At 39.8% G+C, this 25,631-nt stretch overlaps 1 protein-coding gene across 1 annotated transcript; it reads right to left on the reverse strand.

Moving 5' to 3' along the window:
• Nucleotides 1-1,626: 1,626 nt before the first annotated feature.
• Nucleotides 1,627-23,789, reverse strand: LOC140248121 (Y+L amino acid transporter 2-like). Its single transcript, XM_072328571.1, has 10 exons — nucleotides 23,532-23,789; nucleotides 14,369-14,886; nucleotides 11,253-11,378; nucleotides 8,349-8,493; nucleotides 7,312-7,435; nucleotides 6,572-6,675; nucleotides 6,187-6,283; nucleotides 4,200-4,349; nucleotides 2,612-2,795; nucleotides 1,627-1,940 (listed from the first exon to the last, which is right to left on the reverse strand). The coding sequence occupies exons 2-10, from the start codon at nucleotides 14,868-14,870 to the stop codon at nucleotides 1,849-1,851; spliced, it is 1,524 nt and encodes a 507-aa protein (XP_072184672.1). The 5' UTR covers nucleotides 14,871-14,886; nucleotides 23,532-23,789; the 3' UTR covers nucleotides 1,627-1,848.
• Nucleotides 23,790-25,631: the final 1,842 nt, after the last annotated feature.

Raw genomic sequence — 25,631 nt, forward strand, 5'->3', positions numbered from 1 at the left:
TGTAGAAACAGATTTTGTCAAAAAAAACCCAAAAACCACAGTTTATCAGCTCAGAATTTCTATGTAAATGTTCATGGCCTTTCTTACACTACCTTTGGTGCCCACTATCTGTTACCACCTGAGATATCATTTCAGTTGTGTCAAACCACGTATCATGTTTGGTCCTGTAATGAACAGCTTTATAGCATCGTGCATTGCTTTCTTGATGTGACATGAAGCTCATCACCAAGCGTGACTTTGAACTCTGGAGACAAAGACTTCTAGGTTTAATTTGGCACTGTCTTGTAGGCATTATATTCTCTGTGTGCCCTGTGGGATCTCAACTTCATCGTTAACTGATGCCTTCAAAACATGGGATGACAATGCAGCATTTCTGTGAAGTCATCAAGCAGAATGAACATCACACTATACTATAACATAGGCGCTTGTGTACATGAAAAATACATGAGAGTATCTGGAACAGGGCGAGCTAAGTTACACCCTTGATCTTCTTTCCTCTTAATGTTCCGTGATTGTGATATTAAGTGATTTTAGCGCATGAAAGTCACACTAGTAAAAAGCAAAATATACATTTCTAGTATCTTAGTGCTTTAAGTACTAAATATGTAAGTACTGTGCCTTAGTTCAGCGCATTTTTATCACTTACACTTTACATCAAAGGAAAATCCCACAAGTGCTGCAGTGGATGGCACTGGAATGTGAGCAGAAAGCTTCACAGAACTGACAGCAAGCATTAGGCTAGAGGTGCATGGGGTTATCACCTTGCAAATGACCTTACACTGTAGGGAGGGAATGAAAGAAGGTCACAGTGGCAACAATTGCCTTCTTCCCTGTTTTATGTCTCTTGTCGGTCAGTGCTGGATGCCCTCTGTGTGCTGAAGAGCAGGGCTGCAGGTTGCTGTGCCAGCAGAACTGGTAAGGCCAGTCCTGGGCAACCTGCTGTAGGTGACGCTGCAGGATTTGGACAAGGTGACCTGCAGAGGCCCCTTCTAACCTCAACCATTCTGTGAAAGACCAGCCTGCGGGTTAGGCAGTGTCTCATGGGATTTCTTTTTTAAATCTTGCCTTAAAAAATCCTTAAATAAGTTCCACTGTGCAAAAAAAAGTTAGTATGATTCACTGGGTCAAGCTTTCGATACTGAAAGGCAAGCAGTGGATGCTACAGAAATGTGTTTTCTCTGAATATACTGAACTGAAGCATGTCTCAGTCCCTTAGAGTGCTCCACAGCGAGGTGTTCTGCCAGAAAGCAAAAACACGTCAGTTACAGGAGTGTCATTTGTTTGTTGAAGATTCTTCTTCCACAAAAGGATAATGAATACGGCATATAACCACATAAGAATATCTCACAAAATATAACTGACCAAGACCAATTGCCAACTGCATCCTATCCAGTACCGACTATATATTTTCCATTTGGCTAAGAATTTAGGAATACTTTTAGAAGTACACTGTGACTTCTACTTCCCAGCACAGGTTTTGAATCTTGCAAATATCTGATCTGTTTTTTGTTACACTGATCAATTTATTAGGATTCTGATGGAACTTCATTTTTTTCTTTCATTAAGCTTTTGCAATGGACCCAATAATTACCTACTGATAAGTGTTTGTACCATGCATTATAGTTTCAAAGTGCTGTTCAGTACCTGTTAACCAACAGTTTAAAAAAATCCTGTAAAACAGAAGCTGGCAAGTGGTTTACGAAACAAGCAGAAATTAACAGACATCAAACTGGTGCAAAGTAGAGTGGCTGATGCTTTAGTGTATCTGAGGATATGGAGGGAACTTCAGGTAATAAAAACAGTTCCAGACAGGATGTATCAAGTGCAATTCTTGATGTCAAGGCAACCCTATTTGCCTTTAGCTTTTGTAGGTTCCATGTCTATGTCCAGGTCTGACAGGGCACAGTAGAAGAGCAGCTGAATGTATTTGGTTGTTGTAACTGCAATACAGAGCAAAAATGGGTAGCTGAGACAAATTTATATCTTTGACAAATGCATGGGCTTTTGAGACACTTGAAAGCACTATTAGAAGAACATAATGAATAGATAGAGGCAAAAGGAAATTAATAATTAAAAATAAAGTCTCTCTTAATCAACATTTTCATTTAATAGATTGACATCTGAGGTCAAACAGTAAAAATACTAAAATTTTGATTTTCAAGATTGCCTGAACTTTAGAAGTAGAAAATGGCCTTCAGGCCGACCATTCATTGCTTCATTATTTAGGAAAATAAATGGGCTCCTCTAACTCAGATATCCCACTTCTCAATCAGGAAGTGAAACAGTGGTCTTCTGGTATTTCTTCCTTCCGACATACTAAACTGCATGCATTTATTCTTCACAATCCTACAGTTTTTAATAAGCCAATATGCTGAAATAGCTTAATACCACAGGTACTGGATGGCCATATTACATCCACATACTGGACTGTTTTGTACAGGTACGTGTGACTTTGTTTTCAGAACCATGTGATGAAGCAAATGATGTGATATGCTGTAGGTAGCACAGGAAAACATCATAGGGGAAAAAGAACGTAGGAACAGGTATACTTTCTTCTGATCAAGCATTCAAAACATTGGTGCTATGACTATGAAAAGATAGCATTACTTACCAGAGAGCCACTGTAGCCATTTAGGTCTTTTTTCAACTGGCAGATAGACTCCTAAATAATATGCAGGAATGCCTGAGAGAGCAATGCCAATGCCAATAAGGGAATTGATCGTGTCACTGTAGAGAGGAACTATGACCAGGAAAAGGGAACATAAACAGTATATGATAGGGAAGAAGAGATTAAGCTGTGGAGAAAAGAACAAAATTAAACATTTATTAAAAGAAGCAGTAAATATTCCATTGGAATGTCAAAATTTGTAGATTAAAATGAGACAGGTCAATAATAAAAAGATAATTATTGACTATATGACTAGTAAGTAATGCGTATTACCTTTTGAATGGCTACAGGCAGTATGCTTTTGGTAGGTAGCTTCAGTTGATCATAGAATTATAGAATTAGAGATATGATTTAGCAGAGAGTTGTTAGGGTAATATGGTTAGGCTGCGGTTGGACTTGATGATCTTTGAGGTCTTTTTGAACCTGAGAAATTCTATGATTCTATGATTTTTTACTAGGATACTTTTCACTGGCTGTAGTCACGAGATTTGTAAATAATTCAGGAGATGGCATTTGAGCACTGGCGATTTTACTGGCATAAATATTTCTTTTACTTATAAAAAGTTATAATTATAAAGTGATGAAAACAAATGGCTATGATTAAAAAAAAAAAAAAAGTGTATTCAAACTTGTGATATTGACTAAGTTGGTAAATGCTATTAGGAATTAAATAGTCATTTATCTGTTATCTACCTTGCCTTAGTAGACAGTACCCACACTGTCCATAATGCAGAATTTTATCTCTGTTTGGATTTCTCATAATTTTGCTGCATCTCTGCAGAGTTAGGATACAGGTCATGGAGCCAAGGGAGCACAGTCAAACAAGAGCGTGTAGCTTTCTGTGCCTGAGGGAAGCTCTGGGCTTCCATTCCTGCATCCTGTAGTCACTGGATTAAAGCTACAAATGAACTGTACATGTGCTTCATTTCTCTGCTGGCTCCTTCACTTTGCTATAGACAGATGCTCTTCTATTGTCAATTTTAAGCTTGCATTTAACCTCATACGACCACTGTGCATGAGGAAGGCTGAATGTCTAGATTTGATTATTCAAGCTTTTGAACTTGTATATGAGCAGAATTTTGAGCATTTATGGTCTTTGGAGAAATTTGTGATGAACTTCTTATGCTGTCTAAGTTTGACCAGCGTGAATCTCCCTGGAATCCTCGTCACATATCGGAATCCTCTGTGAACAAAACTAAAAGGACTAAGAACTGACCAAGAACCCCAGTGATTTATTTAGTCTCATTTATGATGGGGAGGGGGGAAGAGAGAGAGAGAAAAAACAAAGAAACACTTAAACTTTAATGAAAGGAAAAGGAAATTGAAAGAATCATTTCAAGTTCACAGCAACAGGACTTATACAGATATTCTTGTGGAAATTTAAATAGGTTTTGCTCCTTCATTTCTTACCTTCTATGCTAATAGGATTTCTATGGCTGAAATGAATAGCCTGTAACACAACTGGTAATGTTACAGTTTTGGGATTATGTGTAACATAAACCTGTATGCTAGCTTATTTCCTCTCACTTACTTTAATGGGCCGTGGTCTACGTGGCTGAGTGTATCTCAAATATATTAGTCCTGCAATAGACAGGCCCACAAAGAGCCAGTAGTTGAAGCAGTAGTAATTAATGAGGAGGAAAACATCTTCCACGAGGAGATAAAGCAAAGTCATTAAACCCTAGAGATAAAAAAGAAAGGCTTTTAATGGGAAAATTAATAAATATCATATTAAAAAGAAAACAGGTAGTAAAATTATAAAAAGGCCAGTTTCAAAGATATTTGTCTGGAGATCAGGTCCGTGCAGGAAGGATATAATTAAAACTAAAAAATCCACAAAGGCACTGCGTGAAATTTGCTGGTCTCTCCTCCTCAAATATAACAGTGACAGCTCCAGGCCTGGCTGAAGAGGTCTTGCCTTTGTGAAGCTGCATTTCAGCATCACAGAAAATGCTCCTAAGAAGGACAGATGAGCAGCGCAGTCTTGGCAGGGCCAACTGCTCTGATCAGCTTCAGTTTGAAACCTCGCCTTTAATTTTGTTTCTCTTTTGGAGGCGCTCACAATCCACTCATTAGAGTAAATTCCATGTTACACAGGTGTGCTGTATATTCTGCATGGAAAGGATAAAGTGCCACAAATTTAATGGCTGCTTTAACAAACACGAGAAACAGAAGTATGCAGGCTTTTTTGATCGGCAGAAAAAATCCACCGGGAAAAAGGAGGATGGTGCTGTATTAAGGGAGTATCCATAATGAGACAGTATTTACCAGAACATTATCTGATGCACAACAGGACTTGGTACTCTGCTCATACTTCTTATGTAACATATGGCAAGGCAGGACACCAAATGAAACACAAGTTCAAAGAAATACTTATGAATGATTCATAGAATCACAGAATGGCCTGGGTTGAGAAGAACCACAATGATCATGTAGTTTTAACCCCCCTGCTATGTGCAGGGTCACCAACCACCAGACCAGGCTGCCCAGAGCCACATTCAGCCTGGCCTTGAATGCCTCCAGGGACGCAGCATCCACAACCTCCTTGTGCAACATGTTCCAGTGTGTCACCATCCTCAGTGTGAAAAACTTCCTCCTAATGTCTACCTAAACCTCCCTTGTCACAGTTTGAAAGCATTCCCCCTTGTCCTATCACTATTTGCCCACGTAAACAGCCGTTCTCCCTCCTGTTGATTTGCTCCCTTCAAGTAGAGGAAGGCCACAATGAGGTCTCCCCTCCTTGTGAAAGCCTTCTCTTCTCCAAGGTAAACAATCCCAGTTCCCCAAACCTTTCCTCATAGGAGAGGAGCTCCAGCCCTCTGATCATCTTAGTGGCCCTCCTGTGGACCCACTCCAAGAGCTCCACATCCTTCCTATACTGGGGACCCCAGGCCTGGAAGCAATACTCCAGATGGGGCCTCACAAAAGCTGAGCAGGGGGGGCGATCACCTCCCTCTTTCCACTTTCTTTGCTTGTGTGTATCCTCTATTTTAATCTATGAGATTTATGCATTATTTATTAAAATCATTTGCATGAAGACTGTATCTTATGCTCTCTTGCTTTTGTGTCACGGGATTTACTTATATTGTGAGAGCAGAAGATAGTAATAACAACTATAGTCATCCAATATTATGATTTTAAATTTAGATGCTTTAACACTCATAACTAGAGCCCTAGTAAATTGGCCTACAGGGGGATCAGAGAGTTCTTCCTGTTATATTCTTCTCCGATGGACACTGAAAACACATATTAAAACTTAACTCCTGTCTACATGTTACACAGCCATTTTCTAAGCTTCTGTTTCTCATTCTGACTACTTCCACTGTCAGAGAGCACATAACAAAATCAGGTCATTCTCTTTGCACCAGATAAAATGAGTTTTAGAAATCCTGGCCGTTTGAGGAAGATGTCCTCGGTGCAGGAAAGCTGGGGAGCAGTGTACATTAGGGAGATGTAACATTCCCTGTGCTTGCAACCCCAGCTAATCATGCCAGACGTAGTGCTGGGCTTTCACTTACATTAAAGAGAAGAGCAGGGACTGGTGTGAAACACTTTATATGAATCAAGCTCAGACTGTCAGGGAGGTGTCCTTCTCTGGCTCCAACATAGAAAAGCCTAAAAAAAACCACAACAAAAAAGCCCCCTCTAACAACCATACAGTTAACCACAGGATATCTCATTGCTTTCTGACAAAGACAGAATTAATTAGTTTATCAGCGTATTGTAAATGCCGCTCTGTTCACCAGTGCCTATAGTTTATATCATGATTGTCCTTCCAGCATAAATGAACAATTTAGCACACAGAAATTATCAGGGTCCCTTTTACAGTGTGGTAGTGAAGAATGCAGATTAATGACAAATGATTCCTTTTTTATTACTTCAAATAAATCATATATTTCATACCTAGATGCTGCAATTATTGATGAGTTTAACCCACTATAGCAAGACATGGCCACAGCTATAGGAATTATCCACTTAGCATAACTAAGCGTTTCAGTGCCAAACGTCTGTAATGCAAGAGAGAAAACAATAGTGAGGCCATTACATAAAAACATATGGACAATTCTGGGAAGCCCTCATGAAAACACCCTAGCCCAATTTTAGTGCCATAGCCACTGCTTTCCTCTGGCACTGGTAATGACTTGGGAGACCAGAAATTGATCTATAAATCAATCAATCAATCAATCAATCAATCAACATAAAAATGACAGATGCATTAAAAAAGATTAATAAAAAAAATAAGCTGAAACCAAATAAATGATAGAATATATGAAAATTTATTTTTTAATAAGGTATTCTAACAAATCCTGATTGCATTTATCCATTATTTATGATTGCACTTTAGATATTCCATAGATGTTTCTCTGTCTGGCTCTAATGAAAGCATCTATAATGAAGTACTGTGAGGTGAAGGATTTACAGCGTATACAAGAGGATTTTACAAGAGCAGATTTATTGGTTACGAACTTCAAAGGCACCTTCTAACACTGTGGTAGTCTTACACGAAAACAAGGTTTAAAACAAAGCAAACATCTTCAGCACAGAAATATTTCTGTGTGTTACCTGAGATTCTTCCACAGCAGAAGAATTTAGAAGCTACTTCCAGGCAGTAACTTTTAGTTATGTCATTTTATGTAACTTACCACCGCCACTGCATCGCTTGTGAGGAGCGCTGACATGTCCAGCACTACGTAGTATGCTATGTTAGTCAGCAAATAAATAATAGTCACAATAGGCATGGAAACTGCAATGGAAATAGGTAAATTCCTGCAAAAGGAAAATGGCAAAATTATTTCACGTTCTGCGCATTTAAATATAATACTGTCCCTAAATTCAAACATTTGCAAATGGATACATCCGTCACTTTTTGTAATCCAACGTTTTGTAATCATGGGGTTATAAAATAAAAGTCCAGCCACGTGTGAAACAACTACATAATCAGCTTAGTTGGCTTCTTGTGGCTTTGTCACAAGCTTTAGAGAAAAACTGTACATTTGTACCTGTATCCTTTAAAAACTGCCTTTAATATAAAGCAGCTTAAGAGAGCACTTAATCAACATTAAATGCATGCTTAGGCATTTTCGTGATTGTAGCATTTTTCCTGACTCATAACCCATGCATGTTGCAAGACAAGGTGGACTTGTATCATTTGAGCAGGTGAAGCACACCACTCCCACAGGGTGGACATTCCTTCAAAGAGGAGGGGATGGAACATCCAGAACTACTGTGCACTCCTTTTTATTTCTCATTTAACCTTTTGCCTTGAGCAAAATGAAACACTTTGCCCATAAACAATAACACTGAAGGCCACAAGATAAAACAGTCTTAAACTTGACAGTCTTACTCTACCGGTGGCAAAAGCCGTCATGGAAAATAATTGTTCTGTATGACTGAGAAGAAGTAGGGAATTTTAGAAAGCTTAGGCGGACTCACACTTGCAGCAAGGATTTGCTCTTCTCCTTCTACAAATTCTGGTCCAAAGTGTAAGGTATAAAACACATATCTGGAGGAAAATTATTAATGTGATACAATTGATGAGAAAGGAGGTCTTGCTTACTAGTTCTTTTGGAAATAAGTGTTTTTGTGGAGAAAATGGTTAGATTGATTTCTAATCAGAAAGGAGCTTGTCCTGTCTTACCAGGACACTTTCCAATGCTTTGAATGAAGAATGCACATTTACCTCTCGGGGTTCTTCATCTCCTCAGTGACGTAATTCAGGGTATCCCACCCCGCGTAGGAAAAGAGGGCTGAGTACAGAGCCAGTGCAATCATCCCCGGGTCTGTTGCTGAGCCCTCAAAGGGAGCTCTGAGGTTTTCTGTTTCTCCTGTAGAAATGGCAGGTACAATTACCTGTTACATATCAAAGACTAAGACCTAGGGCACTACACGAAATGCCTCATCTGCCCCCTTCCCCCCAAAATGAAAACTATTTCATCCAGGCTTCATCACTATTCTTAAAAGTTAAATTTTCACTTGACAAATGGGAGAGTTTCAGTCAGTTATCGTTCAGTCACACTGACAACACATTTTCCCATGTTTGCTATTTGGATAGCAATTGGGAAATCTCACCAGTCCTCACAACTTCCTCATTCCCTGGCACCAATCCCTAGCCTACCAAGAGAGGGTGAAGTGCTGAGTGCTATGAGCAGGCAGAGACTGCTGAGAAACCCTATTTCAATTCCTGAATCTGTCTCATATTCCATCCTCTCCTATCTGTATTGTCACCAGATGAACTGGTGGTCAATGGAGTGAGAAATTCTCAAGACCCTATCTCAGTGGGACGGTTGCTCACCAAAATTAAGAGAAGACACAGAAAATACTCCCTTTCTAAATTCTCTAGCTCAAACAGTTGAGACAAGAAACTGCAGAACACAGCAAAAAGGAGGAACTGCTCATGAAACCATGTAGGCCTTCTCTGCAGCCTTGAAAAGAGGAAGAACAACATGCTTGAATTTGCAGAAGGAAAGTGAACTGTCTAACATAAATGGAAGTGGGTTTAGGTATTAAGGAAGACAGAAACATGCCAAAACCTCTATGAGGGAAGAAAGTAAAGTATTTGCTGTAAAATCAAGCAACTTCATTTTGTGGTTAGACTAAGAAATACAATGATACCACAAAAGCAATTCAGTCTTTGAAGAACAGTAAACGCCAGTCTTTCACATTCATAACAAAATCTTTTTCTCCATAGACTGATAGAATTTGGGAAGGTGAAGCTGCAAGATCAACACACACTTGGAGGACATAGCTGAAGAAAACTGTAGGAAATAAATAAGAAAATAATGAAAAAAGGAAAATATCCAATAAGACCAAGAAAAGCTTCCAAAGTAGAGAGCACCTGCTCCAAATCAGATATATTCACAGCATGTTAAAAGGAGTGGCACACTTCAGCACATCAGGAGCACAGCAGGGCTAAAATACAACAGCTGTTCTTTCCACTGAAACAGCAGCTGAGTTTAAAAGAGTGCACTGACCTGATCACAACTTCCTCCAGAAGTCTCGATCATTCTTCCTGCCAGCCCTTTCTGTGTTTAAGCACTTGTTTCTATTCATATATTCATACAAATTAGAGATGAGACCTTTGCCACCAGTAAAAACCCTCAGCATTTTGTGTTCCTTGCAAGAAGGCTTCCTCTTTGCCTTTATCCTCCTGACCCAGGTAGCAGTGTAAATAAATCAACCTTAAGACTATGTTTATTTGTTCAGTTTTGTTTAGATTTGATCAAATCAATGACAAATGACATACACTGATATGGTTGAACAAAAAAAAAAGCTCCTTTAAAAACATTATGCTGTAATAACAGCTGATGTATTAGAATTGGAGCCAAGGAAAGGTGAATAGAAAATGTAGTAAAGCAAGCAGTCCCATTTGGTTTTACAAATTAGGTTCTGCAGAAAAAAAAAGAAAAAAAAAAGAAAAAAAAAAAGAAAAAAGACAATTCCCAAACTAAAGAGGGAAAATCATCTTTACTTTTACTACACAGTGGCTGTTTAGGGATTTAATGGCAAAGGAAGATGAAAAAGAAACTGTAATTACTAAGTAACAGAGCTAGACGAGATCTCAATGTACCAGAGCCAGTCTAACAAAATAAAAACTTTTATCACATGCAAAGATTAGAAGCAGCACTGGAAGAAATTAGTATCTAGCTTTCGGGTTTATACAGTTCAGTCTGGTTACCGCAGATAAAAGATGTCTCATCCATCCTGTGATGCCTTACCATAACACAGTGATTCACAGCAGTGCAGTGTTACAGTATTGTCTCCTGTTTGTAGCAATTAGCAAGCCCTCTCACCACTGACAGCATCTCTTTCACACAGCTGAAAAGCAAGTTCCTCCTTCCCGACATTTCTGCTATGCTATTCAGTTCCAGGAGAAGGTGCAGCACTTTGCTTCTTCATGCTGCTAATTGCACCGACATGCTATTAATTTTTACTAGCATGTGCCAGAGACACTGAGACTAACTCTAATCTAGCTAAGATCAAACTGATGTTAACAGTTGTTCCTCCTCCTGTCTGAGTGTATAAACAGGAGGAGAAACAGCTGTTTACATGGATGGATAGTGATAGGACAACGGGGAATGCTTTTAAACTGAGACAGGGGAGGTTTAGGTTAGATATTAGGAGGAAGTTTTTCACACAGGGGGTGGTGATGCACTGGGACATGTTGACCAAGGAGGTTGTGGATGCCCCATCCCTGGAGACATTCAAGGTCAGACTGGATGTGGCTCTGGGCAGCCTGGTCTGATGGTTGGTGACCCTGCACATAGCAGTGGGATTGAAACTTGATGATCATTGTGCTCCTTTTCAACCCAGGCCATTCTATGATTCTATGAATTCAACTGCTATCTACTATAGAGCCTAAGCAATGCAGAACTTGGTGTGTGTTGGTCTGCTGCAGCAAGAATGAAAGCATAATTAAACAACCAGCACTTAGTAAACCATAAAATTCCACTAATCTTCCTGTGACAGATAACTTTTTCAGAAGAAATAATATTTCACATGCAAGTCTCATGGAGTCCAATTCTGGAATTTGAAATTAATATGCACTTCATTTTTAAGAATACAAGTAAGTAAAAAATATTCTTACCTTTACCAATTTTGTAAAGGCCAACAGAGATCACCACGACAAGGGCCATAAGTTTTGCGTATGTGAAAATATCTTGTACACGAGTTCCCCATTTCACATTAACACAATTAATAAATGTTAAGGAACCTAAGGAGAAAAATAACGTGCATGGGAGAAGCACCGTATGTTTGACATCACATATTTCAAACGTATCCTTCCAATACCACCCCTGTGCCAAGCAATACAATAGAATCAATTTTCAACATTTCAGGACCACCTAGATATATTAAGATGAACTGAAAGCCATATTTACTCTGGATGATACTGACATGCATATTCCACGACAATGAAGGCATGAAGAAGAATGAAGGCAGGGTGACTCCTGCCTTTTTCTTTAAAGCTTGAGTTGTTCACATGCAAGTTGTTCACATGCAAGTTGTGCACATGCAGAAAGTATAATTTCTTTATATTCTTTGTTTGCACCGTCCTCTACACCAATCCAAGCCCTTGTCTATATACAGAGTAAGGACAGCTCCTGCACCAAGGATGCTCTTTGTAGGACCCTGAATTGAGCCAGCTCAGCATGCTGTTGCGGTGCCCATGGACTGGAGCTGTGTCATCCATGCTTCAAACGCAGACCTGAAGGTTACAGAAGTACTTACAGAGTTTTCTCAAGCATTGATTTTGACAGAGTCTACTGGAAACAGCAAAGTAGCTGGTTGCAGAGACTGAGTGGAGTCAACTCATTCTCCTTCCCTCCTGCCATGCTTTTTGCATTCAGCTTTGTCAAACAAGTTAAACCTGACGAGCAGATGAAGGCTGTGAGGAGCACCGGTACCTTTAATGCTGTGTGCTCTGCAAGCATGCCTCCTGCTCTTTGAGCACATGAACAGCACTGTGGGCAGCTCATCTCCATGGCAGATCCTTAATTCAGAGAGAAATACCATTTGGAATCAGGTATGATATCCAGCTGTCTGATAACAGCAACTAAATGCAGCATGGGCAGTTAGTTGCCTCAAGTGCTGAACACTGTGGGTTATTTCTTCTCCAGCAAGTCTTCCTGCTCTATTTTTCTGTTTCTCTGACCTGCCTATCATCTGCACTACAGTTTCAAAAGAAAGAAAAAGGATTTTGTAACTGTTTAAAATCAAAACCATCTAGGGAGGAAATTACCATCCAACTGCAGACACTCACAGGACTTTTGTCATCTCTGTCACGAGCAGCCCTACATATTTGACTGGGTGCCCTGCCAGCTGTGAAAGTGATGACGCACCTAACTATTTACAGAATCAGGACCTGATTTGCCCCCACTGTTAATATACCAATGTTGTGCAATAAGGACAGGACTTTGGTTTTGTTCAGGTATGAAAAAATAGCACAGTAGTATATATCAGTAAGGGGTGGAATTCCAGCAGTATTTCTTAAAAATGATACAAGTATTGACTGAAATTTTTAATACTGAACATTCATGAGTTACTTGCAATGTTGTAAAGGGCTATTTGAAATATTGGAAAGGATATGGTTATTGCACATGTACAGAAAACAAGATGCATTCTATGTAGTTAAAGGCTACAGCATCTTGCCATGGGAATCCTGGTAAATACTACTAAATATGTAGACGCGTTCTCTGCACTGTGTTGGTGAAGCATCAATTAAATCCATTGCTCCTTAACCTTGTCAAGCCAGTAATAAGGCAAATTACTTATTACAGTTAACATAGTAAAGCGTCATTTTCCCAGCAATCTGAGCTGGTACTTAAAGCAATGGTTATAAACCTGTTCAGTGGTGAAGCAGCTAATTTTCTATATGAGAAAGCAACAGCTGCCAACCACACCTTGTTCATCAGCTCATATAAAGTCAGAGGTACTAGAGCACACCACAGATTAGTCACACAAAGACTACAGCAAGAATAACTAAAAAAGCGAAGTCTTAATGACAAATCAGCATTTGAAGATTGCTTCTCCCAAGTATTAGAACTTCATGAGATGCATCTATAAAACTTGGGAAATTAATTTTGCTCTAATAAATAACTGCTTTCCTATGCAAGTGGAGGCTTTCAGATGATAAAGCCTTTTGGAATAGGGTTAGTTGTTGTTTTTTTTGATTGGACCACTGGTTGGAGTGGTCATAATGGCCTCAAGTTATATCACTGAGCCCTCTTCAGAAGTAAACTTCCTCTATAGCATGCTGTCAGGAATCAGAGTTACAGAGAGAACATCTTTTCAGAATTAGCAGCGTATATTACGATAACTTAAAAATACTCATCCTTCTGTAAGATTTTGTTGAGTTATACAATTTGTTTCTAAAAGATCACACTATAGCAAAGCCTGAAAGGAACATAATCCATCTTGACAAAATTTTATGGAAAAAAAAATTGAGTGAAGTCCATTTACTGGAGGTCAGAGTTATAATGTTTATCCCTGTGTTCAATAAAGTCAACTCTGAGGAGCATGAGATTACTACTCATTTTTTCTAGGGACAAAACTCATACTGGAATGAAAGAATCACAGAATATCCTCAGCAGGAAGAGATCCACAATGATCATCAAGTCCAACCCCTGGCTCCACAAAGGATCACCCAAAATGAAACCCCATGTCTAAGAGAATTGTCCAAACACTTCTTGAACTACGACAGCTTGGGGCTGTGACCACTGCCCTGGCAAGCCTGTTCCAGGGTCCAACCATCCATTGAGTGATGTATGTTATCCTAATATCCAACCTGACACTCCCTGACATAGCTCCATGCCTTTCCCTCAAGTCCTATCACTGGTCACCAAAAAGGCACTGTAATTTTAATTTCATTTAAGCTTTGTGATTTTTATTCATTCTATATGATTTGCAAGAAACAGGGAAGAAGACATAGGCCAAATGGTGACAGCAAACTGGACCCAAGATTCACAAGGATATTTTAATTCAGCAATCACAGTTTCCCTCAAACTGATGGAATTATCTTGTCTCCTCTAATAATCTCAGCCTTAAACAAAAGACATTTGGACAAAAGCACATGAATTCCTAAGAACGTATTCAAGGATGGAAATAAGTATTTTCACAGTAGGTGAAGGAATAAAAACTTTGAAAAACTTGTCTGGGCACCTACAATCACAGTTATTAATTTCTAATAATCAGAACTTTACTTACAAATACAGGCAGCTGCAATCAATCTGACTGCATCGTATGGTGGCTCACAATGAGGAAAAATCGGCTGAACGATATAGTTAGCAAATGTGATTGCTATCACTGCCTGAGTTGTTGGTTCAATAATTAGCAAAGAAGACCACAGTCTAATGAAGGCCACAAAGGCACCAAATGCTTCCAGGATGTAGGCATAACTAGCTCCAGATTTGACAATGGATGTTCCCAACTCAGCATAACATAAAGCTCCAAACAGAGAAAACATTCCGCCAAGAGCCCAGATGATGAGAGAGAGTCCGTAGGAAGCACTGTACATTAAAACGCCTCTGGGAGATACAAAGATCCCAGAGCCAATCATATTTCCCACAATTAAAGAAACTCCATTTAGTAACGTAATTTCTTTTTTCATCTGCATTTTTTCACTTGGGTCTGCCATATCATCCATTTCGACACTTCCATTCTTAGATCTGGATTTTTTCTTGCAGCATATTTGCCAGGATGTTGGCATCTTCAAATAGTATTACCTGAAAACAAGAGGAGACAACAACTTTTGTAAAGCATGTAGCATCACAGACATCAGCAAGATAATCAGTGTACAAGGCACAAACAGTACAAAGAACAATTATTTTGCCTCCTTTCCTCTTGTAGTCCAAGAACCACACAGGAGTGGATAACCCTAACTTTCACTCTTGTCTACCTTTCTAATGGGTGAATGGGTCACTGTCCATGGTTATCAATCCTGAAATATCCGTTATTTATTTCACATTCCTAAAATTGAACCCTGACTTCACTTTTGTTATTTATCTCAAATAACAAAATCCACATTCTGTTTCTAAAGTAATCTTAGGGAAGAAAGGAAGACTCTGATAGACTCTTCCCATACAGGTATACCTCTCCCTAAAATTTGCAGCCATGTCAGGAAGAACTTTGTTTCATTATTCATCACTTTCTTTATCAGATCACGTCCAAGTGAAAATTATCTATGGAGGAACACACACACAAAAAAAAGAGAAAGATACTCAAAACTTCCACCTTCAGGTTGTTAATGTTAACATGAGCATAAAGAAAAAGAGATTAAATTATGGCTACAGAGAACAGCGCATCTTGAATTTTGGGTGAAAGCCACTCACATGCATAGGGATTGCGTTTTGAGCACCCTGTTCTTAAAACATTTTCATACATGGGAGACCAACACCAGCACTTGCAGGGCAAGATCCAAGTGCAGCAGAAACTGTGAAAAACAATGTAGCTTTGTAGTGACACAGATAAATCAACCCTGTGTACACATCATTCCATGGGGCTGAGATGGCAAAGGGCAGCAAAAGAAAATATTGCAGCCTTGGATGCAGTGATGTCTCCTGACTACGCCTATCCTTGGGTCGGGCTTACTCATACTAATGCTTGCTTAGAACAATGACTTTTTTGCACCTGTCTCAGAAGAAATGCATTTCTCCTTCCTTTCCCTCCATCCACCCACTCCGAAGAGCTTCCAAAGGAAACTTCCTCAAAATCATAAGAGCTAAAGCAATGTTTTGGTTTTTTTTTTGTGTGTGTGTTGAACAAAACTTGTCCGCACGATGCTGGCCAAAAACATTTGATCCCAAATGTACGTTGTTAAAATGTGGATTGATGGCCATTAAAAACAAAATTCTAAACTTCCAGAGATGCTTCTTTTCCTTTGTAAAGTATGGCTGTCTCAGAAGCTCTGAATAATTTACAATAACGTTTACCAATTATATTTTTGGTGCAACTCAGTCTCCTGGTTGATCAAGTAACTAATGAGGCCTGATATGGATTAAAGATTAAAAGGTATCAAACTGTCTTTAAAAGTCAAACTCCTTTTTTCATCCCAAATGCACTTCTCTAACCACAGAAGCAGTGCAGGAACACTGGAATAAAGTTAAATATTAGTTTTTACTATAGGTGTTCAAACTTGACTGCTCATCCCACCTTATGCTGACCTTCTCTTCACACATGGGTGATTCCTTTTACTTTTCACTTTGAACCCTGAAGAATCAAAAGTATCACCTTGGCCTGTGAAAGGAATTTCGAGTATCCAATCCATCAGTCAAGGTTCTCCCTTAAAATCCTGATAAGCATTCCCAGTTTGTTACCACTGACACACATTTTCTGATGGTGTGAAAAGAAGGAGGAAAAGAAGTTATTTTCCCCTTCAGGTAAAAGAAAAATAATAAATAAATAAATAAATAAATAAATAAGCTATTATTTATATGGGGAGCAGAAACACAGGCAGGAGCTTCTTATTAGTAAGTAAATAAAAAATAAATAAAAGCTTGTTTATTTTCTGCTCCCCATGGCTACATGAGATGTTGGTAGGAACCTCTTCCCGTGACCCCAGCTGCCTAAATATCCCACTGGGACAGACACACACAGAACTTCAGCATTTAACTCCCATAAACAACTATTTTGGCAGCAGAGTTGGTTTTAAATCAACTTGTGCTTTTTGTGCCAGATCTAGGGTTTTTGTTTTGTTTTGTTTTGTTTTTTTCCTTTTTCTTTCCTGGGTCATTTAGAGCTCTGGGTCTGAGCCAGAAAGCACAAATGCTGGTACAGCCAAAAGGGAGCAAGAATTTAAAATGCAGCTATTCCTTAGATGATATGAGCTTGGAGCTATGCAAGTAGATGATCAAAACCAGTGACTATCTGCTTCCCTGAAATGAAATCTCATTGATAAATGAGATCAAGTTATTTTCCTGTAAAGCAGCACACATAATGCAATCGATAGGCAGTCACTAGTGCACGTAACTTGTATACATGATATAAAACCTGAACTTTGATATTTAGTTTAATATTAAATTATTTTTATGTTTAGTTAAACATTATTTTTCTTTTCGGTAACAATGTCTTGCATATTCTTCTTCTTCCCTCTTGTGTTAGCAAAAGATTATTTCAAATCACTGAAAATGTGTAACCAAAGCTGTGCAGATAAAAATTTCTTTCATAAATCAGTGACTGTGGATAAGAACACTTGGAAAGAAAATACACTGGATGAAGAAACAGTTCAAACTTCTGTTCTTTAAGAAATGCAGATCAGTAAAATGTTTAACCAGACACCGAATTATGTCCACAAATGGGTACAGTCTTGAGAATCAAAGGATAAGAAATACAATTTCCATAATTAATTAGGTGTAAATTTGCTGTCCTCCCAATTTATATTAGCTGAAGTTCTGCAAGAAAGTAGTTTCCTGAAGACAAAACATTCATAAGCAGCTTTGCTTTTGCCCTACTCTGTCTCAGTACTCCTGACAGCACTGATAGTGCACTGCTGTTATTCAGTGTGGTCACAACATGGAAGTTATTTATTTCTTCATTCAAGACTATGTATTCCTTAATTAAAGTTTTAATTAGGTCTCGTCAGTTTTCATCAATGTCTTCCACAGAAAACTGGAATAACTAGGAGTCTATCTTCTGTCACATCTTCCTGTACAGTGGCAAAAGGAGAAGAATCTGCTGTTACAGGTATGAAGAATTTACTGCTGTTATAATCCAGAGAAGGACAAAAGCATTTTGAGGAGATGCAGTGGTCTGCTGCCATGGTCTAATGCTACCAACTCTGACCTACAGTTTTGCTTCTGCACTGTCATGCTGCCACATCACTTCACTTTTGTGCGTCACATTCTCTTTATCCTACCAGCTCCCCATCTTGGGACCATCATCACTGCTTCTGCCTTTGAACTGGTGCGCAGAAAAGCTTAAGTTAAGAAGACTCACTGGTCAAGCATGACTGGTTCATTGTCACTTGGGCATCCCTGTAGGTCACATTTCAAGGGTATATATAATCCAAGATAAAGCCACTACAAGTTAATGTTTGTGAGGTCTTGAATACTGGGGACAAACATCACAGGTATAACAAGCTGAATTCTTAGAATGGGTGGCCAATTTCACTTGGAAAATTGTTACATTAGGCAACGAAACTTTACAGTAAATCCTTTAGGAGACAGGGAATCAGAACAGATTCCTGAGAACATGGGTACACAACGGTGCTAGCAGATCTCTAAGGATGCCCTTCTGAGAGTGCAATGGCTCTCCATCCCCCAGCAGAAGTTGAGCAGGGAAGGCAGGCAACCATCATGGTTGTGAAAAGACCTGCAGCTTAAAGTGAGGGAAAAGAGGGAAATGTACAGAAAGTGGAAGCAGGGTTGTGTAGCCTGGGAGGAATACAGAGCTGTTGTCCATGTGTGCAGAAATAAGATTAGGAAAGCCAAGGTGCAAATGGAGCTGAACTTGGCGAGGGATGTGAAAGATAACAAGAAGGGGTTCTACAGGTATATAGGCAGGAGAAGACAAGCCAAGGAGAGTGTTCCCTGAAAGGTAATGGGAAGCTAGCTTCCTCAGACATAGCAAAAGCTGAAGTACTCAATGAGTACTTTGTTTCAGTCTTCAAGGGTGGTCAGTCTTCCAATGTCTGCCAGGACCCTGAGGCTCTAGGTGAGGGTGTGGTTATGGTTTCTGTCCTACTGTAACAGTGAAACAAGTCTGAGTCCTCGTCATGAAATTGAATGTGTATGAATCCATGGGGCCAGATGATATCCATGCTAGGTTTCTGAAAGAGATGGCTGATGTAGATGCTGAGCTGCTCTCCATCTTATTTGGAAAATCATGGCTGTCTGGTGAAGTCCCTAGTGACTGGAAAAAGGGAAACATTACTCCCATTTTTAAGAAAGGGATAAAAGAAGACCCAGAGAGCTACCGGCCGGTGATCCTCACCTCTGTGCCTGGGAAAATCATGGAGCAGATCTTCCTAGAAGCTGTGCTAAGGCACATATGCGATAATGAGGTGATTCGAGACCACCAGCATGGCTTCATCAAGGGCAGATCCTGTCTGACCAATCTGGTGGCCTTCTGTGATGGAGCAATGGCTTTGGTGGATGGGGGAAAGGCAATGGATGACATCTACCTGGACATCTGCAAAGCCTCTCATATGGTCCCTCACCACATCCTTCTCTCTAAATTGGAGAGGTGTGGATTTGAAGGATGGACTGTCCAATAGATAAGGAATTGGCTGTCTGGACATAGCCAAAGGACTGTGATTAATGGTTCTGTGTCAGGGTGGAGGCCGGTCACAAGCGGTGTCCCTCAGGGGATGGTCTTGGGACCGGTGCTCTTCAACATCTTCATCAGTGACATAGAAGATGGCACTGAGCGCACCCTCAGCAAGTTTGTGGATGACACCAAGATGAGCAGTGGAGACAATACATTGGAAGGAAAGGAAGCCATCGAGAGGGACCTGTACAGGCTGGAGAAATGGGTCCATGAAAACCTAATGAGGTTTAATTAAGCCAAGTGCAGGGCGCTGCACTTGAGTCGGTGCAATCCCAGGTATTTATACAAACTGGGCAAAAATCTACTTGAGAGCAGCCCTGAGGAGAAGGACTTGGCAGTCCTAGTGGACAAGAAGCTGGATGTGAGCCAGCAGTGTGTGCTTGCAGCCCAGAAGGCCAACTGTGTTCTGGGCTGCGTTAAAAAGGGTTGGCCAGCTGGCAGAGGGAGGTGATTGTCCCACTCTACTCCGCTCTTGTGAGGCCCCATCTGGAGTACTGCATCCAAGCCTGGTGCCCCCAGGACAGGAAGGAGCTCTTAGAGCACGTCCAGAGGAGGGCCACTGAGATGATCAGAGGGCTGGAGCACCTCTCCTATGAGGAAAGGTTCGGGGAACTGGGCTTGTTTACCTTGGAGAAAAGAAGGCTCCAGGGAGACCTCATTGTGGCCTTCCAGTACTCGAAGGGAACATGTAAACAGGAAGGGGAATGGCTGTTTACAAAGGTGGACAGTAATAGGACAAGGGGGAATGGTTTTAAACTGAGACAGGGGAGGTTTAGGTTACATATTAGGAGGAAGTTTTTCATGCAGAGGGTGGTGATGCACTGGAACAGGTTGCCCAAGGAGGTTGTGGATGCCCCATCCCTGGAGGCATTCAAGGCCAGGCTGGATGTGGCTCTGGGCAGCCTGGTCTGGTGGTTGGCAACCCTGCATGTATCAAGGGAGTTGAAACAACATGATCATTGTTGTTCTTCTCAACCCAGGCCATTCTATGATTCTATGATTCCATGATTCTATTAATAGAAAGAATGTACACAGTAATTGGAAAAGGCAGTTTCTTTGTATTACAGCATTCTACTTTAGCACAGTCAAATATGTAAAGGCCAACCCTGTTGAAATAAAAAATTTTATGGCATTGAAAATGTTGCATACAGATATTTCAGTTACTCTTGCATTCAAAGAGCAGGACATAAAAGCCTCCTGGCACAAGGGGAAGCCTGGACCTGATGGGCTCCCATAGACTGTAATACGTAGAAAGACCTTCCCTTTGCAAGTGGTTTTCAGATGGGTATCAACATGCTGGTGTGCCAGTATGCCGAATGAAACAAGTGCCAACACTTACCTGTGCCTTGTGTTGGCAAATAAATTACACCGCATAACTCCAGAACCCTGCTTTCTTACGCGTCCCGTTCTTTCACAGGAGCTTTCTAAACAAACTGGGAAAAGTCCTCCTCTTGGAGAAAAAGCAGAAGGTCTCGAGATCACAGATAGGCATAATGACCCTGAACTATATGCAATGTTCTCTTTACCTCCCAGCTGTATGTACAGAATCACAGAACTCCAGGATGGCTGAGGTTGGCAGAGACCTCTGGAGCCATCTGCCCATCAAGTAGGGGCACCCAGAGCAGGTAGCTCAGGACAATGTCCAAGAGGCTTTGGAAAGATTCCACAACCCCTGTGAAAAAAAGTGAGTGCAAAATCCACTTTGTATAACAGAAACAGGGCAATAGAAGGGGACTTGTAGATGGTCAGCCAAGAAGGAAAGAAAACACCACCGTATACAGGTAATTCTCAAAAGATAATTGTTTTTGTGGTATTTTTTTTTTTAATTAATTTATTTTTTTTAATGAAGTGACCAGCAGAAGTCTTGTGTAAAAGCGAAGAAAAAGAACAGCTTGCAAGTAGTCGAAAACCCTAGTAGTCGAATACCAAAGCAGAATGAAAGATAGTTCTTCCACAAATTAGTGCAGGGCTGGTTTGTCAAGGCAGGGTTTTCTCAAACAGTTCCCATCTCTGAGGAATCTACAGCCTAATGCGTGATTGCTTCCTTCTTCAGGAAGTAATTAACCTTTGCCAAATGATTAAGCAATACTTGGTCTGGGGTTATAGAAACATGACATATTAAAAAGTGCTCACAGAGGCTTCCCACGGGAATGAACTGCATCCCTCCGTTAGGCTGCTTGGAAATTCTAAGCTTTTAGTTCAAGAAACAGTAAATAACTAGTTAGCAACTCAGAGGATCTGATACCAAACACAGTTCCCTCCAACAGGTTCCCTTGTAAACTGAGGGCATTTATTTGAAATAACATCCTTAATGTTATTTCAAACAGTTCAATAGTTTTTTAACTACAGTGATTGTTGTCTACTGCCAAATAATTTCTTAACAACAGAAGTCAGCTATGATATCAACGAATACAGCAAATTCAAATGAGATGATATGAAAAAAGATTTCCAATTGCAGTTAGAAAATGATGTTAAAGATGCCACTTAAGACATTTTAAAACAAAGCCTAGACTATTCTGTTTGCATTAGAATCCAATATATGTGTAAAAAGTCATTTAAAAATTGTAAGACATCTCAGTATTTTCTTTAAGAACATTTTTGGCTATATATTTTTTTCATGTATGTAGTGCATAGAAAAAATAAGATAAAATAAAAGCAGTAACCAACAATGATATCTCTTTATATTAATACTTAAATCAAACTTCAAAATAGTGTTGCTGAGCACAGGCTTCAAGAAATCTTAAAGGGAGCATTCATGGCAAATAATACTGCTAAACATTTCCATTGTGAGAGAAGGTCAAGCAAACAAAACAGGATAATGCTTTAGGAAGGTAGAGCGTAAAATAAAAACTTGAAAAAAAATAAATAAGTCAGTTCGATCTCCTCTAAGGAAAATATCCCACTCAGTAGGAAACATCAGCTTTCCTTTTGCTTTTCAAATTTTATGCTTACAATAACGTTTTGATAAATTTATACTTAACATGCTCCATTCACAGTCCTGTGGTCAGAGGCTGGTTTTCTTGGACAAGGGATCTGCTCCATCCCCTGAACTCTGTCCCCAACCCAAAGCAAGTCATGGAGGATATTTCAGAGGTAAGCTATTCTAGTCCAAAACTAAGGCATTAAAAAGACTAAGCAGCAGCTTACCAGAGAGCAGGTGATATGCTTTCTTCCTTTAGCAGAGAGGTTACTGTAGCTGAATAGTGACTAACTGCTTCTTCAAAAAATGCACACATGACAGTGTAGTTAATGGTAATACAAATAACCTCTCACACTTGGATTAGCCTTGCCTTTAGCTGCTATATTTATTACAGCATTACATGAATACTAAAATCAATGAGAGCTCTCAAGAAGGAAGATCAGACTCTCCTGGAATGCTTTTTCTCCAAACAACCCCAACTGAGGTCATTAGCAGCCAGAAGCAGACAGCCTACTTACCAGCTGCTCTCTATTCTTTAGAAAGTTGTGATAGAAATCAGACAAAAGGAAGGTTAAAAACTAGAAACAATAAACCAGAAAAACCTCTATCCACCTACACTGAAGACGAGATCACTCCTCCAGAGATTAACGAGTGAAGGCTAACTCCTCGTTAACTTAAAAAGGCATGATAAGACTTGTTACTAACACTGCACAAAGAATATATTTATTCCTGTGAATTTTTACAAAGCAGAAGGATTTTCAGAGGAGAGGTATTTTTTCGTTTCAAACAGCAATGTTAATCTGCAGACTTTCCTATAGTTTCTACCAGTCTATTCACAATGGAATAATTAACAACTCGATTACTTTCCTAACCGTGACTGTATTTCCATTGACTGTTCAAATAATTTCTGACATAATGCATCATACACAAAAGAGGCTGACTTGGTCTTAAGATCAAATTTTAGTTAAGCACGCTTTTAAAAAAGATAAAAAACTAAGCAAAGAATGATACAACTTACCCGCTGTATCAACCTGTGTCTTCTAAACAATATATTGTCCTCCCTTTGAAGTACTCTGGACAAAGATCAGTACGATGTACAGCACAATATCTACCAAAACCAGTAACCATTTAGAAAATAAACAATTCTGGACAGATGAAGAAGTTAATAAATGCAAGAGCACTAACCTGGAATTTCTGTTTCCCTATGAACAACAAGGCCAATAGTAAGGCATAAATTTGTCAGGTGCCAAAGAGCAGTTAGGAGGAGCTGATGCAGCACGTCTACAGTCTTCAGTCCCTGGACTGAGTTGAAGCACCACGTAACAGGATTTTATCAAAATCCAGATGGGAAACGACTGCATTCAAACACAGATATTCCTCCAGTCAGCCTCAGTCTTCCAACTGGAAAACAAGCAGGAGCGCTGCATTGTGTTGCGTGTTCCATTCTGTAAGCCACAAAGACCCAAAGGAAAAACACAAACATCTCAAACCTTTCAATCGTAAGTCAGTGCTCCTCCTATTTCTTCCTTTTAAAGAAACATCTTGTAAAAACATGCTTTCCATGATAGATTGAGACAGGCCCACTGTTCATGTTTACGTAGAAACGGTTGTGTTGTCTCTGCCTATTTTTTTTTTTTTTTTTAATAAATAGCCTTCAAGTCATTTTTATCTATGAAGAACAGTTATTTATCCACAACAGCTCTTTCAGTTTGACTAGAACAATTGCAAAATTTCAGGCGCCTGCAAATTTGTGGTTACATACATCCTAATGCATTAAGAAACATTTTGGCAACAGATATTTTGCAGGCACGCTGTTCTCTGTTGGAAGAGCGAGGCTGTGTGTCATATTTTACTTGGGGCCTCTAACATCTTTAGTTTTTTTGATCCTGCCAGAGCAGTATTAACAGATGATAGCCTAGAAAGCAAGTCTGCTATCCTATTTTCAAGAATACATAATTACTTTCACTCTGAAATCTAAGTTTGAATTTATTGTGTTTCTTAGTTTAGGCAGTGAACTGGTTTTCTTCTGCACTACTGTCAGTCAGGCATTTGCCTCCTCTTCGTGCTGTCAAGTTGGTTGCAGTCCTTTGCTTTTGTTCTGTAGAAGTTCCATACTGGAACATAAAGCATTTGTACATTGAAGCTTTCCAAATTATAGCGCGCAGCCTGCATGAAAATATATATATATATATATATAAAATATAGATATATATATAAATATATATATAAAATATATATATATATATATATATCATAGTATCATAGTATCGTGCGAGTTGGAAGGGACCTCAGAGATCATCGAGTCCAACTCCCGGGTTTCGAGCCCCCTGTGTAGCGAAGCAGCACTTCTACCCCTGTGCCACAGGGGGGATTCGAACCTGGGCCCTCCGGTGCCGCAAGTAGCAGCTTATACCACTGCGCCACTGGGGGCATTATATTTAAGATTATATATATATATAATCTTAAACTTTTCTTCTGTGGACACAAATTCTAGTTCCTTTGAAAAGGAGGACTGTTCTTATCCCACATTTTTATGTAAATGGGGTGGAATGGTGGTTGTTATTGTGCCATCCCTGCTTATGATTTTCCTTATGCAGTGAGGTCTTGAATGTTACAGAGGATTTAGCAAGACATTATTCAAGACTGGGAAAATAGAGACTGCTGATCTCTCTCCCTCTTGTTTCCTCCAATGCCTGATAGAGATGTCAATATCCCTCTTGCACTGCAAAGATAAGCAGAGACAGGACAAGCAGTCTTTTTCAGGGGTGCTGCTTGAAGGAGCAGACCACTGCAGAAGGCAATAATGCTTGTGTCTGGCAACAGAGACACCACCAACTTTTGCTGGCTTATCTGTGGGCCAGGAATGTCAGAAAAGCTGGTTTTAAACCATTTTACAAAGAGCGTTTACCTGCTTGTTTAGAAGCTCAGTGTTTGTTTGAGATACATTCCCAAAAATGCTGAGCATTTTTGTAATCCTCAAACTTCAAAGAAGAAGAAAAAAAACAACCCCACGGAAATGGGAGATAAAAGGCCCTCACTAAACTAAGGACTTTGGAGACGAACTCCCAAAGACACCTTTGACGGAGAATTCCCTGAGGGGAAAACCTCTTCCGGAGGCCGGCTTGCTGCAGAGCTTCCTGACTTTCACAGAATCACAGAATCACAGAATTATAGGGGTTGGAAGGGACCTCTAGAGATCATCGAGTCCAACCCCCCTGCCAAAGCAGGCTCCCTACACCACGTCGCACAGGTAGGCGTCCAGGCGGGTCTTGAATATCTCCAGAG

This window comes from Excalfactoria chinensis, chromosome 2 (assembly GCF_039878825.1).
Source record: "Excalfactoria chinensis isolate bCotChi1 chromosome 2, bCotChi1.hap2, whole genome shotgun sequence".
NCBI classification, from domain to species: Eukaryota; Metazoa; Chordata; class Aves; order Galliformes; family Phasianidae; genus Excalfactoria; species Excalfactoria chinensis.